General features: G+C 39.1%; 2 protein-coding genes and 1 pseudogene across 2 annotated transcripts; 2 read left to right on the top strand and 1 right to left on the bottom strand.

Moving 5' to 3' along the window:
• Positions 1 to 577: 577 nt before the first annotated feature.
• On the top strand, positions 578 to 1808 carry LOC146448523 (carbohydrate sulfotransferase 3-like). Its single transcript, XM_085102559.1, has one exon. The coding sequence runs from the start codon at positions 790 to 792 to the stop codon at positions 1462 to 1464; it is 675 nt and encodes a 224-aa protein (XP_084958685.1). The 5' UTR covers positions 578 to 789; the 3' UTR covers positions 1465 to 1808.
• Positions 1809 to 8938: 7130 nt separating this feature from the next.
• On the top strand, positions 8939 to 11508 carry LOC146448522 (uncharacterized; annotated as a pseudogene).
• A 1394-nt stretch (positions 11509 to 12902) lies between these two features.
• On the bottom strand, positions 12903 to 14761 carry LOC146448521 (uncharacterized). Its single transcript, XM_085102513.1, is given in 2 exon segments — positions 12903 to 13335; positions 13338 to 14761. Coding segments are annotated over 2 exon segments (1563 nt in total). The 5' UTR covers positions 14610 to 14761; the 3' UTR covers positions 12903 to 13044.
• Between the last annotated feature and the right edge of the window lie 3704 nt (positions 14762 to 18465).

Here is an 18465-nt window from a genome sequence, read left to right as displayed (position 1 = left end):
CAAACCATTGATATTCCAGGCAAAAAAGGAGAGCTTATTAAATTGATTTGATCCTGGCATATCGGTATCCGAAAAGAAAAAATAAGGCAAATTCACCGGATATCCCGGTAAATAGCCCCGCTACGTCACTTAGAGGCAAAGGAAGGTCTATATCAGTTTATAAGGCATTGGAGTAGAGTCTTAATAAAACGTAATAACGATACAATGTTTGTCATTTGTATGTCTACAGATACTATGCGAAGACGCAACATATTTTTGGCTTTGCTGATCATCACCGTGCAAGTTCTCCTTGTCATACGGCCGTGGATCGGTACTAACATGACAGCAAGGTTGACCATCAATACGACAACCCCAAGAATTAAGGCAGAGTCAAACACGACAAAGGTGAATATTAACAACAACAACACAAGGTTAAATGTCACTGTGATCATTTTTGACCCATATGAGATCTGGGTCGACTTTTACCGGGAACATATTTAACTTTCATCAAGACGTGTTTTATCTTTTTGAACCACTTAATGAATTAAGGATGATGGTGATCGAGTTTTAGGCGAGTGGCCATCTTTAGATGAGAGGGCGAACGAAGCATACAGGATCGACTTTTCTAACTTGCTTCAGGACATATTCACGTGCAACTTTAAAAGAAATACTACACTCAAATTAATATTTCCCAATTGGTTAAGAAAATCAAGAAGTGGTAAGTTAGCATGGAAAAGCAAAGAAACAGTCATCTCCAAAGAATCAATAGCAGAAGTTTGCAAATCCCGAAAGATTACAGTTATCAAAATCATGCAGACCAGACTTCCAAGAGAAATTGGAATACGTGAACTTCAGAGGGTATGTACCACTGAACCGACACAGTTTGAATGCTTGACAAATCACCTTGTTAGAGATCCCCGAGCTGTGATAACGTCTGCAATTAGGAAACGGTTCTTTCTTCCACGTGGGCCGAAGAGAAACCTGATTACTTCAAAAAACCCAACCAACGAGGGAAAAGAAATCATAAAGAATAACGCTCGAATCATATGCTCCCTAGTTGAAGAAAATCTGAATTATGTAAACGAAGAGTGGTCCAACTGGTTCAAAGACCGCTACATCCTGGTTCGTTACGAAGACGTACCTGGGGATTTGTTAACGGCAGTACAGCGTATGTACAATTTTACTGGTCTTCCAATGGTCGATTATGTTAAAAAGTGGATTATTGAGGGCAAATCGCCCGGCGGTTTAAAGAGAAACCAACCCGAATTTGTCATTTCCAAGAACGATGTCAAAAAAAGCGATCACTGGAGATTTGGCATCGGCTTGTCCCTGGTAGCCGAGTTTGAAGAGGTCTGCTGGCCACTAATGAACATTATGGGGTACATTTCTATTAATGCATCCGAACGTCTTTTACATGATGCGAAGTACAGGTTGTGGACTGAAAAGATGTCCTTCCCTTTTGGAGACCTAAGGATGGCCAAGTAATAAAGTGCATTGCCTATATCCGTCTTTCCATCCCCTCTTCCCTTCCTTCCTCCTTTCCTCCCTCCCCTCCTCCTTCTCTTTTCTCCTTGCTTTCTTCTTTGTGTGCTTCATCTATCCTTTCATTCCAATCTCCCTTACTCTCTCCTTCCTTTCCTCTTTCGTTCCTTTCTCCCTGCCCTCCCTCCCTTCCTTTCTTTTTTCCTTCCTTCCTTCCTTCATTCCATCCTTCCTTCCTTCCTTCCTTCCTTCCTTCCTTCCTTCCTTCCTTCCTTCCTTCCTTCCTTCCTTCCTTCCTTCCTTCCTTCCTTCCTTCCTTCCTATCTTCTTTCATTCGCTACCCCCTTTCTTCCCAGCCTTATCCCTCCCCTATTCATCCCTTCCTTCCTTCCTTCACTCTCGCCTTTCTTCCTAGTTTCATTCCTCCCCCATTCATTTCTTCCTTCATTCTTTCCTTCCTCTATTCCTAGCTTCATCCCTCCCACATTCATTCCTTCCTTCTTTCTCGTTTCATCCCTTCCTCCCTCCCTTCCTTCATTCCTTTCTCGCCCCCTCCTTTTTTGCTATCGTTCCTCACTCCCCACACCCTTCCTTCTTTTCCACCATGCTCCCTCTCTTTCTCCCAGGCCTTGCTGATCAATCGTTCCAGTGACGTAACCGAGGTGAACGGCCGGTTAAAAGAGAAAAACAACATGTGTTTGCTTTATTTTTCAAAATGGTGGACCTCTCGTGAACCGTCTTTATTAACTAAGCTTGATGTACAGGAACAGTATAGAGGAGCAGATTTGTTGTTATTTTAGTACAAAAAACATGGTATGAAACTAACTAATGTAATGTAACGGAAGATTGGAATCTAAGTGGCATTTTCAAACTAGAAAATTTGATGGAATATTTCAAATTTAGATTTCGGAAGCAAGTTTAGAATTTACGAAGCTTCAAGTTTTTTGGGTGGTAACGTAAGGTTTGTCATGTCTCACCCATGAAGTGATACTTGAACACTACAGAGACAATGTAAGAAAATAAATAACTGTAATTCAAAATTGTATTGTCTTAGTTCTGTAGGTGTATGGTACTTACGGGCAATTTTAGATTTTATTGTGTCATTTTAATCGATTGGGGTTTTTTGCTCCGCCCTTTACTCCGAATGTTCAGTTATTTTCCAGCTTCTTAAAGTTCGGGACATCTGAGGCGAGAATTTAAATTCTATGTTCGGTATTTAGTTTTGGTTAGGATTGAATAGATTATGATGAAAATTTGTTTTTATGGGTGAGTAAAAAGGATGAATACAATAAGTGATTTCAAGCTGCATGTCATAGAAGTGGATTCAGGTGTAAATTTAATAACACCACATCAACCGCCTTCCTTGGTGTAAGAAGGAAGAATTCTACAGGGTTGTGATCCCCCCAAACTGTAGAGCAGTATCAGCCCCCTCCCTCTCATAAATCATACCATGTGCTTTTGAAAGGTTACGAAATTTTGAAGTGGGCATTTTCATTCCATTTATGTCCCACAGTCCGCGGACTCAGCGTGTCAAAAAAAAGCCCTTGGGGCTTATTTTTATGCAAAATTTTGATCTCGCTAAAATTTGCTGTTTTCACACCTTGTTTTCATAATCCTCTTTTGAACATTACTTTGACTCCTGTCCCTTGGGAGGAACAGTAGTTGTCTCGGAGGAGGTTTTCGGTCTCGGGGATTCCTTTGACACCCTCCGTATGAATTTTTTTAAGAGACTAAAAAAACCAAATAAAACATTTCGCCCCTTGGCTCTTAGGCAAGTTTAGAAGCCGTAATTTTCACTCCACTTATTTCCCCAGTCAACTCAGCGTGTCGATTGGCACCCTCTGTGTGAATTTTTGTTGGGTTACGAAAAAAAGATTCGCCCGCAAGGGCAGTATGGCAAAAAATGACGAAATTTAGAAGTCAGAATTTTCACTCCATTTGTGTTCCCAGTCAGAGTGTCGAAAAAATCCTTGGGGCTTTTTTTTTTCCAAAATAGTGATCTCGCTAAAGTTTGGTGTTTTGACACTTCTCTTTCGTAACCCAGTTGGGAATAATCCTTTGACCGTAGTCCCTTGGGAGGTACAAAAGTTGTCCCAGAGGGGCTTTTGGGACGCGCGGATTCTATTGGCACTTTCTGTATCAATTTTTGTCGGGTCACCAAAAAACCCAATTCGGCCCCCTAGAAAAAAAGTGAGGAATTTTCCACTCCATCTATGTCTCCAGTCGACTCAGCGTGTCAAAAAAAAAAAAAAAACTCTTTAGTCCTATTCATATGCAAAAATTGTGACCTCGATGAAATTTGCTGTTAATATATCTCCCTTTCGTAACCCACTTGGGAAAATTTGTTTGACTCTGGTTCCTTGGGAGGTACCAACATTGTCCCAGAGGAGGTTTTCGGACAAACGGATTCGATTAGCACCCTCCTTTACTGAATAGTGCCTGATTCGGCTCTGCATTTGGGAGGGATCAGGTTTCTTCCAACATCAGGGTTTTTGCTGACGGGCAGCAGGCGCAGTAGTTTACCATAAACTGTTGTTGAACGTCTACCACATGTATCATAGGCTGTCTGACGCTAAAATCAATAAAATGCGTCTGTTGCTCCCTGGAAGCTGGGCCGTATTGTGTGCATCTAATCTTGTGAAGCAGCCTGTGTCCTATTTACCAGTGAAACGTTGGTAACTGAAAAGATAGGGTACTGGCCAGTACCTTACGCATGCACAAAGCAATATCACCTGGGCAATGGCAGCCATGGACAGCTGTCTCGGCCTTGTTAGGCCTCATCCGCATATGGCTCTCGAGTCCTATCGCTGCCCGACGGCAATGCCATGCTGATGAGGCATGTTGATGGAGAAATGTCACTCGGACGCTTTTTTTGTCGATTGGAAAACCATGTAAAACCTCCTGAAGAACGTACACTTCCACCTTTGCGTTGCTTCGCGTATCGAAAGGAATCAGAGTAGTCGTGTGTACTGGGTTTAATTGTTTTGCCTGTTGAGCAAATAACTTTATACATAATGCATTACCGCAATGCGGTATGGCGTCCACGAATCCTTGTAGGAAAGTTTTATGCGAGCCTTGCTTTACGGTTACCACTTTTCCCTTCTGCCACGAGTTGGCTCACAGGAGCCTTTGATTTTCTTACTCACTGAAAAGAAGTGTTGCTTACAGTTTATGTTTCCATTCCATCGTTCTTGTTGAATCACTATATAATGTGTTGTATTACCATGGAGTGCATACCCAACAAAGTAGCTGTTCGCGGGTGCCAGAAACTGGTCTTTTTACGACTTTCCAAGCGCAATTTATCATTGTGGAACAGTTAGGAAAATTTAAGAATTTGTTTAAAAACACTTAAGTTGCTAAAGTTTTGACAATTTATTTTAGTTGTGTATTCAGGTCACGTAAAGCCCGCCGCACACGTGAGGAAAGAGCTGAGCAAAATGCCTCGCGAGGCAGATAGCTCAGCCGTTTCCTCTCGTGTGCGGTGAAGTTTTGGTGAGAATTTCGCCTCGCGAGGCGAAATCTCAAATATCTAACATGTTTGATATTTGAGATTTCACCTCGCGAGGCGAAATTCTCACCCAAAGCTTCACCGCACACGAGAGGAAACGGCTGAGCTATCTGCCTCACGAGGCATTTTGCTCAGCTCTTTCCTCACGTGTGCGGCGGGCTTAACTACAATAATAGAAATTCTAGTCAATCATTTATATTCATGTTTCTTGTACCACTAAATTAAAGGGGCCAGTGTCACCTATTTTTATAGTGTTCCTTTGAGTGGCCAAAGAGACATATTTGTATCGATGGAAACGATGAAATAATAGTTCTTAACAATAACTCTACTTGTGCATAGACACTAGCATCATCATCTTTATCCGCGGATGGCTAGGATGGAAATGGATTGCAACTTGAAAAAAAATTGGCCAATTTCTCCAAGTTCATCAAGAAAACGCTACAAAACTGAGTATTGTTTATGTTTTCGATCACCAGCTTGGAGAAATCATTTTATATTTTCCTCCCGGTGCTCTTTTTTATATCAAAGTAGAGGTTCTTTGTAAAACATTTTAAGCATTTTTTTTCCTTTAGTATTATAAGGGTCCGTTTCAAGCACGCTGAGCCCCAAAATTTCAAATCCATTTTCACTAAAACCTGTTTCTGGAAGGAAAAGACGAAAAGAATAAACAAACACAAAACAAAGCAACTTTGAAATAGTCACCCGTTCTCGAAAGTTTATTTATTTTATTCACTTGCTTGACAGACAACAAAAATTAGAATTATTTAATTTATTTTATTTATTTATTTTTTTTTTAGGTTTGTAACATTGGCTTTGTAGTCTACAAGTATCACCGCATGGGTGATACCTGATGCACATTATGTAAAATCTCAAAAACTTGAAGCTTCAAAGGTTCTAAACTTGCCTCCGAAATCTGAATTTCAAATATTCCAACAAATTTGTGTTTTGAAAATGCCACTTAGATTCCTATCTAGCTTTTCATTCCATTAGTTAATTTCATGCGATATTCTTTCGTACTAAAATGGCAACAAATCGCTTCACCGATCATTGTGGCGAAAACACCGTCTCTTAAAAGTCGCAAAGTTTCTCTCAAGAAAATCCTGTGACGAGAACTCAACAAGAACCATATGAAGTGTTTGGATTTCAACTCAAGTCTGATTCTTACGCGATATGGAGAGATATCTGGAGAAATAACACGTACAATTAATTACAGTAAAGATAAATTAGAAAAGATAAAGAAACAGGGTACTGTTTGAGTTACATAGTACTAATGTATTACACATAGTGATACACATGTGACACTAGTTAAAAGCAAGTTATTTCTAAAAGAAATCTACAATACAGCGAAGGCGAAAAGAATCTCTCGAACAAATACGTCTCCAAAATGTTTCCATTTTTTCCAGTTGCTGTTGTTTGTTTTTTTCTTTTCTTTTTCTTTTTTGTTTTTGTTTAGCAAGGAACTCTTCAGTTTTTAATTATATTTTTAAGTTCTGTTCAAAATTTTTTAAGGCTTGAGACAATGTTCTTACTACGACAGCAAAATATAATTTGTTTAGCTATGAGGGTAATGTGCGTTTGTTTAGCTATGAGGATAATGTGATTTGAAGTATCAAAATTATCATAAATACGGTAAACACCCGCATAAGAGAACAAGTGGATTAAGAACCTCCAGGCTGAAATTCGTCATTTCAGACACCTGTGAAACAAGAACCTTACAATAAATATATGAAGACTTATTCGGGCTGACCTTGAATAAAGTATGTTCTTAAATGTGGGTGTTTACTGTATCTAAAAGACCAATCCGTTACATGAGCTGGGTTAAAGAAATCAAATTACAGAGCAACGAGCTCAACCGGGGCCACTGAAAAACCGACAATTTGAAATGTTCTCGTTTCTGATTGGTTTACAAACTACCAAAGCGAGACTCTTTTGTTGTAAACGTGACATGTGATTGGCTGATCAATAACGTTAGCCCCGGTTGAGTTCGTTCCATTGTAAAAATGCTTTGAATATTACAGAATTGTAACCAATGAAAAATCTCCTCCCAAAATTTGCTTGGAACGGTTAAATGAGAAAAAGAGATGCTCAGGGATTTCTTTCTCTAATACCACTAAAAGGGCGCAATATTGATTCAACTATGCCGAACTTGCTTAACTTTGTATTGGTAAATACTATTCTGTTTAGAAGTTTGTACTGAAATTCTCTTGTACATGCATCTATAGCAACTTAGAAAGGCAAGCTGTAGATTTTGCTCAATTGAAGTTCAAGCTCAGGATACATTTCATTAAATCTGGTTTGAGCTGTAGGGGTGTCTTGGGTATTGCAAATCAGTTCGTTATAAAGCCTTTTGCGGGTTATTTCGGATATGGTTGGTTTTTATAGAATTCAGTAATAATTTGTAGCTCGTGGTGTCAAAAGGAGTAATAGGCGGGGTCGAATCGGTCTGCGATAACTGCTCCATTTTATAGGTAAAGCATTTATCGAGCCATACCACAATAAAACGTTTTTGGATTGCAAGTCTTTGACTTGCACATCATTCCACTTTAAGAACATTCCATCAACTCTGTGAATACTTAAGTTAATCATATCTGAGTTATAAAGTGATTTTTTTAATCAATGTGGACGTTTTTGTTGTTCCATACCATTCCCTTAAAACAAGTTCTTATCTTGTTCAGAAGCGTTGGATCCGTTTACTCGGGCCCATAAGGTTAGGCATTCATGGTAAAAAGATCCAAAGGGATATAGGAAGATCGTTTATGTCAAAGTTGCAGTTCAAAAGAAGCAGGCCGCCAACAGGTTTTAAAAGTACATCCAAAACAAGTTTCCAATCAGCAGCATAATCGAGATCAGCATAGCGCTTTGAAAAAAAAAATTTCTATGCTTGAATCAATGATTCTTAATGCAGTATTTTCAAACCTTTATTTTCGATATTGTTTATAAAAGCGCGCGTCTTTCCGTTTTGTCTTTACCTTTCTATATAAGATCATATGTGACTGTATTCGCACCCTTGATAATTTCATTCGGGAAAGACAATTGCGAAAGTCGATAGCGGAATTTGGAGATGTTTTAACGATTTGTACTGATCTATCTAGTTAAATGTCTCCATTTCCATAAATTTAGTTTCTTTTCTAAGGATTCTAAGATTGATTTTTTTAATATACCGCTGGTATACCGCAGGGTTCCGTTCTAGGACCGACCTTATTTTCTCTTTACACAAGTGATTTACCTGAAACTATAACCACTGCGACAACCTACATGTATGCTGATGATACTACCTTACATTGTAATTTCTGAATTTAACAGAGCTTTGGAAGAGCTTCTATACTGGTGCAAAACAAACTCCCTTGTGCATCATCCAAAGAAATGCGAAGCAATGATCCTCCATCGTGGAAGATTCACTGGCCCATTGAAAGAGTTAACGTTGGCCCAGCACACCATCAAATGGGTTACACACTCTCGTCTATTAGGCGTATTGATAGATGATCAACTAAACTGGTCTAAACATGTTAGTGTTGTTAAAAAAGGCTTTGTTGATAAATTAAACTAGTTAAAACGCAGCAAATTTCTTCCAAAGAATATGTTATTAGACTTCTATTTTAGAGTTATTATGCCGTCGATTGTATATGGTATATCAGTATGGGGAGGCCTCACAAATAAGGAAGGTTTTAAGGCATTAGAAGCATTGCATTGTAGAGCTGCGAGAATTATCTTTGAGCTACCTTGGGAGATATCTAATTCAGATGTAATAAAAAAGTATGAAGGCCCGTTCTGGTCAAAATAAAGCATTTAATTTCCACTTGTCAGTAAATTAATTTTTTCACTGTTTTTAATAAATATTATGTACGTCTGATATTATTTTTGTCCAAGGCAAATTTATGGTTTAACTGCTATTAATTAATTTTTTTGTACTTCATAATTATTTTTTTCTAAGGAGGAATTAATTTTATTTTCCTCATGATTATTTTTGTTAATTTTTTTCTGAAGTGAGCAAAATAAATTTGTTGAACGTAGGAATTATTTTTGCGCTTTTTTTCCAACAAGCCTTTGCGGCCGTGCACTTGCCATGTGCTTTGTCTTTGACAAACAAACATGGCGGGTAACAACAGCTCTGACAACTCGGATTCTGTTATTCGCATTCAGTCAATTGCACAAACAACAATAAGCCAGATCAATCACCTTGTTTCCCTAGTTGAACAGAGAGGCACAGCGGCAACTGCTGAGAACGTTTCGTTAACGGAACAGCGATCATTAATTGCAAGTGAAAGTCAGGCAAGTTCGTCTTGTATCGAGCCGCAGAGATCGACTCCGAGAGCTGGCACGGGTAACGCTTTGGAGGAATTACGGAGGCGGTTCCCTACACTTTCGAGAGGGACAGGATCCAGCAGGGCTAGGAATTCTTCAACCGGAAGGTACGAAAGATCTTGTACTTCTCGACCTTATCCAAGTGTAAGACGCTCTGCTGGTCGACCATTGGCGTCTGAAGTGGTTTCAAAAAATGTTATTATACTGGAAATTGGGAGAGAAAAGGTACCAACCAAATCCGAGAAGCCCGAATTGGAAAGTTCTGGGAGAATTATCTTAGGTTTTGACATCAACAGAAAATGGGACGCCAAAACACTGCACAAAGAATTGTCGACATTGCTGACTGGTGAATTGGAGGGAATGTATTTCGAAATTATTAAGAACTGTGGCGGCACTTTGCTAAGACCGAATCTCCCACGAGGCAAGGAAATTGATTCTAAACATTTACTCAAATCTATTGCTCCGTCTGGGTGTTTGTATTTAAGACTATTAGAAGAGCTCCCTGCATCCATGTTGGATCCTAGTGATAAACTTCTAGAAGCTTCTCCCTTTGATTTTGAAGTAGAAAGAACTGACGTCGTCTGCTCAAGTGATGCTGCAAGTGGTGAAGACAACCTGCTCATCGATTTGACACAACAAACGCCTTTGTATACTTCTCACGTGGGCACCAGATTGTCTGAACAAAACTTGCACACCAGTGCAGATCTCTCTGAAACAAATGCAGGATCAGTACTCTCTGTAAGTGACAGTCAATAACCATTGAATTCTTTTGATATCAACTCCATTATCAGTCATGTGAAAGCCCAAGGTTTGAGTGACCCTGTAGAAGTGTTAAAATTTCTACAAAAAAAGATTGTCACCGACAGATAGTTAGAAGTCACGAATTGCGATGAAACTTTTCAAGGAGAAACAAATTACATTACTGTTGACAGGGACAGAATACTGCAAACAACATTTAGTGAATTGCAGTACATTACCAACTACAGATTGACATTTCAGGTTGACTTCATGGGAGAGGAATGTGTAGATCAGGGTGGACCACGTAAAGAATGGTTAAGATTAATGAACCAAGCCATTAAAGAAAAATACTTTGACCAAATACTTTCGCCAAATTCGACAAGGGCTAGAAGAACTTGGAATGCTGTCAGCTTTACAGCAGCTACCAATGCTTGTTTACCTCCTGAGACCTCAAGCTCAGCATAAAATGAGTGTCACAATGCTGCTGCAGATTTTGAAGCCTCAGTTTGCAGAGGAGGGGTCCAATGCACTCAAAAAAGAGAAAGAAATTTAACAACTCTTTGTCAAATATGTTCGAGAAGTGGCAGCTTCTAGGAGGGTGTGTGGGGAGACTACCCTGGATTTGAGTCACATCCTTCAGTTTGCCACTGCTTCAGCAGAGGAGCCAGTCCTTGGGTTCAAGCTTGCACCATCATTGGAGTTCATACTACCCACAGAAATCAAGGCTACGAGTCATCAAGTATCAAGTGAAGAGGAACACCCATCTGTGGAGGGCGGCTTTCTGCCTTTTTCTCATACCTGTACTAATGTTCTTGAGATACCAAGACCAACAAATCAAATTCCCTTACCTCCCATAGAGAGATTATTTGCTTTGTATGATTTAGCATTCTCACAGCCTTTCTTTGGAAAGAAGTAAATTGCCTTCATTCAGACTCCATTTTGACTCTGAACTGATAAGAAAACATTAACTTTGGCAAGTTGAGTTGTTTCATGGTTGAAAGGAAAAAAAATCCCTATGTAGAAAACCTGAACATTATTCACATGTTGCACATTAGTTTTCATTTCAATAGTGACACAAGAACTAAAAAACTGAAATTGCAATTTGAAAGAAGTGGAATGGTACAACTTCAAAAGATAAGGGGTTCATTGACATTACATGTAGTTGACATTTTAATTAAATTGGATATATCCTTTTTACATTTCATGTAGACCAAGTGTTTCTATAGAGTTAAGACATGCCTATAAATATAATTTTTATGAATATATAGGGGATGTAGGATTGTTAGCTTATGTATCAATGACAGCAGTGTCATCAACATTACATCACCTTGATATTAGAATTTCGAGCTTTTATCAAGATGGTGAATAGTTAATCCAACCTACATTTTTTGTAATTTTCTATATTCATATATTAATGGCACTTTTGTAGCCTTTGTTTATGTATGCTCCTGCTCTTTCTCTTGGCAATTCGAGTTATCTGAGGTGCATGACAATTAGAATTCAAGAGTTACTCAAATGCTTGTTGCCTTTTACTGTTGGTTAAATACAATAAAATTAATACATGTCAAGTTTTCTGTGACTTGTACTGCTATTCTAGATGTCATTTTTTATTTTGAACGGCTCTTACCATCTTAATATAGATATTCTGTCTCATGAAAAAAATTGTAACGATATTCAGCTTCTGAGTTGAATTTGTATATGTTTCAACTGAAGGAAGACTTCTGAATAAAGCAATAATGAACAAATCCCTTAAAGATGGACATGCCGCATCAAGCAATAGTCAACATTTATCATCAGTCTGGGGTGACATGGGATGAGGGTGGTGGAAGTACATACAGTCTACATCAAGTCCACATGGGGCTTTCTTGTTCATCTTAAATTACCAGTAAATAAATCATGATCGAAATCCCTTTTTTGGTGATCATGTTTTACATAAGATAGCCTTTTAGTTGTTCCTTAGCATTTTAGTGAGAATTCTAATCACACCCAATAAATTACTTTCCGTTCACTCCCTAGGAAACACTATACATTTGTTATGGCCCCAAGGGAAACAGTAAGCTTTGTTTTCCTGAGAGCCCTGATGTTTCCCTCAACTTTGTCTCAGGAAACATCAGGATTCAGGATTCAGGGAAAACAAAACTAACTAGTTTCCCTCGGGACCCTACATTAAGTGCTTTGTTATATATTTAGACTTTCCCTTCAACAATCACAGCAAAACAAACAACAGTTGTTGGATACAATTCTGCAGTTGTTATCCTCTCAGTAACTGAGAGGGCAACAACTGCAGAATTGTATCCCGGTCGGGATACATTTGTATTTGATCAGGGGCACATGACCAAGAATCAACCAATCACAGTGCTCATTTTGTTGAGTGAAAGTCTAGGGGCGCGTTTTTTTATCCACAATTCTGGAATAAGAATGGTTGGCACGGAATGCTAGGAGCAACTCGGATTGTCTGCATAAAAAAACGCCCGGAACGAAGAAGTAAGGCATTTCCACCTGTTCTCGCAGTTAATTGCTGACGGAGAGAAGCCATATTTCTTCATGTCGTTGGCAATCATTTGCCATATTGCCGTTTTCTTGTACGAAACGTCACTGAAAAAACCTCGTACTTTTGGTACAATGAAATTAAAAGCAATGTTTCATTGTGTCCAAGAGTGTAACCTGATTTTTTTCTCCGATAGAGACGCATTTGAATCCGCAGCGCTCATCTCGCTGTCCGCGATCTTGGATTTTCATTCGCAACATTCTGTTCATTCTGCTCCTGAGAGCAGAACGGATGGAATGGCATTCTCTCCATTCCGGAATAGGAATGCGGAATAGAAAAACGCGCACATTTTACATTCTGGCCATTCTCATTCCAGAATTGTGAATAAAAAAACGCGCCCTAGGTATACAACAATTTAAGTTATCCGTACATTCCTGTGGCCTACTTCATCTACATATATGTCACAAATGGAACAAAATATATCATGTAGACTGAAGAGAAATATTTTTGTTACAGTTGTTGCTTGATTCTTTAGGGTTCAAGAGTCTTAACTAGAGATTAGAGACCTGTTAATAATTTCAACACACTGCAAGTAAATATGCTTTCCGCTGTTTCCATCGTTTGACAGAGGGTCTGGAAGCTGCGAAATCTGTCCATCTGAAAGGTTGATTAATGGTTGGGAAACATCTAGTTGGTAATCTTCATCTTCCACTGCTAGGACGCCATTTGGATCAACTCCAAAGTGTTCAATTTCAGTTTCGCTCAATGCAGTATGCCCAGAATGCAAGTTCTCCAGCATACCCCTCTCCCACATTTGCAGTGGTGATTGGTTTCTTTAATTTCAGTTGATACTGGCCGATTATTCATTTGCCTGACTAGTTCCTCGAGAGAATTTTGTATTCTCGGAATGTAGACATGGTGCAGGCTGAAAATGTGTGCATCGTTTAGAACATCTAAGTTACCTTCATCTTCTAGCTCTCCAAAAATGCGAGAATAGAATACCAGCACACCAGAATAAACATCACGATGTGTCCTCTCAACCCTGGAATTATGGACCGAAGATCCAGTAATGATGCTGCCTCTTCCTGGTCCACGATGTTGTATCATGTAAGCAGCAACATGATAATTCTCCATACCGTAGTCAGAACGCACCCTTGAGGGTAATCCCCATGTCGCCACCGCATTCTGAAACAAGGAAAGCACTGTTTCTGCTTTATTATTGTTCCGACAAGCAGCATACAAAATTAACCTCGTCTTCCCATCAATACAGACGTGCGTTATAAGCTTATATCTGATAAATTTGTGCCCTGAATCTATATGCCATAGACTATTGTGAGTGGGTACATTATACTTTCGGCGATGAATGGCCATTCTCCAGCGTAAAGCAGTTCCAACAGGATCGACACGTCGTAGACACTCGGTGATTCTCCATCTTTGAACGTTGAAGCCTCGACTTCTCAGTGCACCTATAAATCTTCTTCTCCCAATGTTAGGAGTAAGGAGTCCTGTACTTGAATCGCCGGTTATACTTCTGTAAATTTCATCCAGTTCATCGTCTGATATATCTGAAAAGGAAGAATCCCTCAAACCAAATTCTTCACGTCGCCGGTGAAGGGTTGAAACGCTGACCTGGAGAATGCCAGCAATTGCTTCCCAAGAAAAATAAAGTGATCGCAAATGCTCAACTTGTTCTTTCGTTATTTCATAGCGCTTACGACCTCGTCCTGTTTGTGAAAAATGCATTGGTGCTGAGTAAGATATATCAAGGGCATCGTAAAAGTCTGCATTGTCATGGCTTTCAATCAGACTAGCCAGTAATGCAATTAGCTGGGTCAATGAATGCTTCAAGTTCTGTACAGGATCTTGAAGCACAACTGATGAAATACCGGTTGCATTTCCAACACCGTTCGTTATGTCACTCATCAGGAAGGTCAACGTACCAGATGCATCCAGTAAACGGTGCCTTGATTCACTTAGAATCTCTGCAGTTAAGACCTGTTCACTGGCTAAAAGATTAAGAACGCTTTTGAGATTCTGCAGAAAAAGTGCGAAACCGCGTATATTTCTTTCTCGTAACACCACTCGACGTGACCTGTGTTCACGAGCCGCCATGTTTGTTGCACATGGCAATTGCACGGCCGCAAAGGCTTGTTGGAAAAAAAGCACAAAAATAATTCCTACGTTCAACAAATTTATTTTGCTCACTTCAGAAAAAAATTAACAAAAATAATCATGAGGAACATAAAATTAATTCCTCCTTAGAAAAAAATAATTATGAAGTACAAAAAAATTAATTAATAGCAGTTAAACCATTTGGCCTTGGACAAAAATAATATCAGACGTACATAATATTTATTATAAACAGTGAAAAAATTAATTTACTGACAAGTGAAAATTAAATGCTTTATTTTGACCAGAACGGGCCTTCATAAAAAAGGCTAATTGGTCTTCTTTAGCCTTTATGTATAAAATTAGCTTAGCTAAGCTTATGTATAAAATCGACAATAACCTGACTCCAGACGCTATGTCAGCTCTGCTATTATTAAGAACAATGATAACATCAAGCGATATCAACTTAGGAAGAAACTGAAAATTGATGTCCCTTGTTTTAACACCAACTGCATGAGGAACTCTGTAGCTCGTAGAGGAGCAATAGTTTGGAACACGTTGGTTCCTCAACTCAATGAAGATATAGACAATGTTAAGAAATATGCGATTATGGCAAGACGGTCAAAGACTCTGCTGCCTAGATTTCGACTGTATCTCCCCTCAAACATTAACCAGAAGGGAGGAAGATTTTAAGTATAATTAGTCTTAATAATTAGTCGATACTAGAGTACCACCTTGTACTTTAGAATTTTAAGCTTTTATCGTTTTAGACTTATATGTAGTAAGTAGCTATATGATTATAGCTGGTGTATATCCTATTTATTTTCTAATTCATTAGTTAACTTATTTAATTATTTAGACACGACTCCACAAGCGAAGCGTCGCTTTAATACTTATCGTGTATAAATAAAGATTATTGATTGATTGATTGATTGATTTAGGATAGTGACAACGGAATCACGTCAAGACGACAATAAACATATAATAATAATAATAATAATAATAATAATAATAATAGTAATAGTAATAGTAATAGTAATAGTAGTAGTAATAGAAATAATAATAGTAATAATAATAATAATTATAATAATAATGTTAAATATTTTAAATACGCAAGTTAACATGTTCTAATATGATCGAATGCACAGTGAAATGGTGATAAAAAATCTTACCTAAAAAACGCGTAAAATGAGTAAAAATTTAACATAAAGCCAACTACTAATATGGCTCACTCATTAACTTGTATTGAATTCTTGGCGACCGCTTCATAGAGGTAAAAGCAATAGGAGACGGGTCATTGGGACGGGACAAGGAAAACAAGAAAGGTGGGGGAAGGAGGAAGAGAGAGAAAGGGAGGAAGGAGGTAAGCAATCAAAGAGGGAAGTAAGGTATCACTGGAGGAAGGAAGAAAGGGAGGAAGAGAGGATGGAAGGAAAGAGCGAAGGGAGGAAGGAAAAAATTTGGGGAGGGATGAAGCTATGAAGAAAGGAAGGAGCAAATGGAGGAAGGGAGGAACGAAGTAGAAAAGGAAGAAGGGAGGAAGGGAGGATGCATGGATGAAAGCACGCAAAGAAGAAAGCAAGGAAATAAGGGAAGGAGGGAGGGAAGTAGGAAGGAGGAGGAGAGGGAAGGTTCAATAAAGCAAAGGACTGACAGGGATGGCGGGAAAGAAGAAAGGGTTTGAGTACTGAAGAACGATTCTAGAAAGGAAGGGAGGGAGGAGGAAAGGAAGGAAGGGATAAAGGGAGGGATGAAGCTAGGAAGAAAGAAAAAAGCGAAGGAAGGAAGAAAGTAAGGAAGGAGAAGATGGATGTAAGCACGCCAAGAAGGAAGTAAAAAAAAAAAGGAGGGAAGGAGGAAGGAAGGAAGGGAAGGTGGGATGGGGAGACGTATGTAGGCAATACACTCTATTACTTCGCCATCCTTGGGCCTCCAAGAGAGAAAGGCATCTTTTCATTCCACAACTTGTACTTCGTATCGTGTAAAAGACGTTCAGATCCATTAATCGAAATGTAGCCCATAATACACATTAGCGGCCAGCAGACCTCTTCCAACTCGGCCACCAGGGACGAGCCGATGCCAAATCTCCAGTGATTGCTTTTTTTGACATCGTTCTTGGAAATGACAAATTCCGGTTCGTCATTCTTTACACCGCCGGGCGGTTTGCCCCCATTAATCCATTTTTTAACATCATCGACCATTGGCAGACCAGTAAAATTGTACATACGGTGTACTGCCGTTAACAATCCCCAGGTACGTCTTCGTAACGAACCAGGATGTAGCGGTCTTTGAACCAGTTGGACCACTCTTCGTTTACATAATTCAGATTTTCTTCAACAAGGGAGCATATGATTCGCGTGTTATTCTTTATGATTTCTTTTCCCTCGCTGGTTGTATTTTTTAAAGTAATCAGGTTTCTCTTTGGCCCATTTGGCAAAAAGAACCGTCTCCCAATTGCAGACGTTATCACAGCTCGGGGATCTCTAACAAGGTGAATTATCAAACATTCAAACCGCGTCGGTTCAGTGGTACATACCCGCTGAAGTTCACGTATTCCAATTTCTCTTGGAAGTCTGGTCTGCATGATTTTGATAACTGTAATCTTTCGGGATTTGCAAACTTCTGCTATCGATTCGTTGGAGACGATTGTTTCTTTGCTTTTCCATGCTAACTTACCACTTCTTGATTGTATTAACCAATTGGGAAATATTAATTTGAGTGTGGTATTTCTTTTAAAGTTACACGTGAATATGTCCTGAAGCAAGTTAGAAAAGTCGATCCTGTATGCTTCGTTCGCCTTCTCATCTAAGGATGGCCACTCGCCTAATTCTCGATCACCATACGTTACCATCCTTAATTCATTAAGTGGTTCAAAAAGATAAAACACGTCTGGATGAAAGTTCAACGTTTCCGGTAAAAGACGACCCAGATCTCATGTGAGTCAAAATGACCACATTTAACCTTGGGTTGTTGTCGCTAATATTCACCTTTGTCGTGTTTGACTCTGCCTTAATTCTTGAGTTTGTCGTATGGATGGTCACCCTTGCTTTCATGTTAGTACCGATCCATGGCCGTGTGACAAGGAGAACTAGAGGGGTGACGATCAGGAAAGCCAAAAATATGTGCCTGCATTTGCGTCTTCGCATAGTATCTGTAAATGACAAACAGTGCAAATCATGCAAATCACTATTTACCGCAATCCAGTTTCTGTTTCACAGTTGAGAGGTGAAAGTTATAATAAAAAAAAAAAAAGTAATAATAAATAATTTTTAAGAAGGAAGCGCCCATCACGTAAAAACGTGGTTTTCAGGGAAGTCCTGTTGCAACATTAGACTAACGTACACGGCCATATTTCCATTGAAGATGTCATCAACGAATGTTAGCAACAAACCAAGAATTGAGATAACTAACGCTTTGAAGTTCTTGAAGAAGCAAGATTGAGCATTTCGTACCAGTTTGATTGTAATTAAAACGCTGGAAGAGATTCGTTATACCTGTCATGTAACGAGATAAGTCCATCACTCTGAGACAAATTCACTGTCCACAATGTTTTTTTAGCCGCTGACCAGTTGGTTTATTGGCCGAAGCCAAATTAAATTGGTACGAAATACTCAATCTTGCTTCGAGAAGAAATTTCAAAGCGTTAGTTATCTCATTTGTGGGTTTGTTGCTAACATTCGTTGATGACACGTTCGATGGCCGTGTACGTTAATCGAATTTCGCAACTTTCACCTCTCACTTGTGGAACAGAAACTTTATTGCGGCCAAATGTTTTAATAGATTTTCACAGCCGATGGATGAAACTTTACACTGATATGTAGAAGAGCTTTTGAGTACGACCCAATTTTGCAATTTATCT

Source organism: Pavona decussata, unplaced genomic scaffold (genome assembly GCF_977016875.1).
Source record: "Pavona decussata unplaced genomic scaffold, jaPavDecu1.1 SCAFFOLD_912, whole genome shotgun sequence".
In the NCBI taxonomy this organism is placed as follows: Eukaryota; Metazoa; Cnidaria; class Anthozoa; order Scleractinia; family Agariciidae; genus Pavona; species Pavona decussata.
Note: the sequence above shows the minus strand (reverse complement) of the source record. Positions and strands in the feature narration are given on the sequence as shown.

Coding starts and splice junctions, on each gene's coding strand:
- LOC146448523 (XM_085102559.1), top strand. CDS start 790: ATGCAGACCAGACTTCCAAGAGAAATTGGAATACGTGAACTTCAGAGG.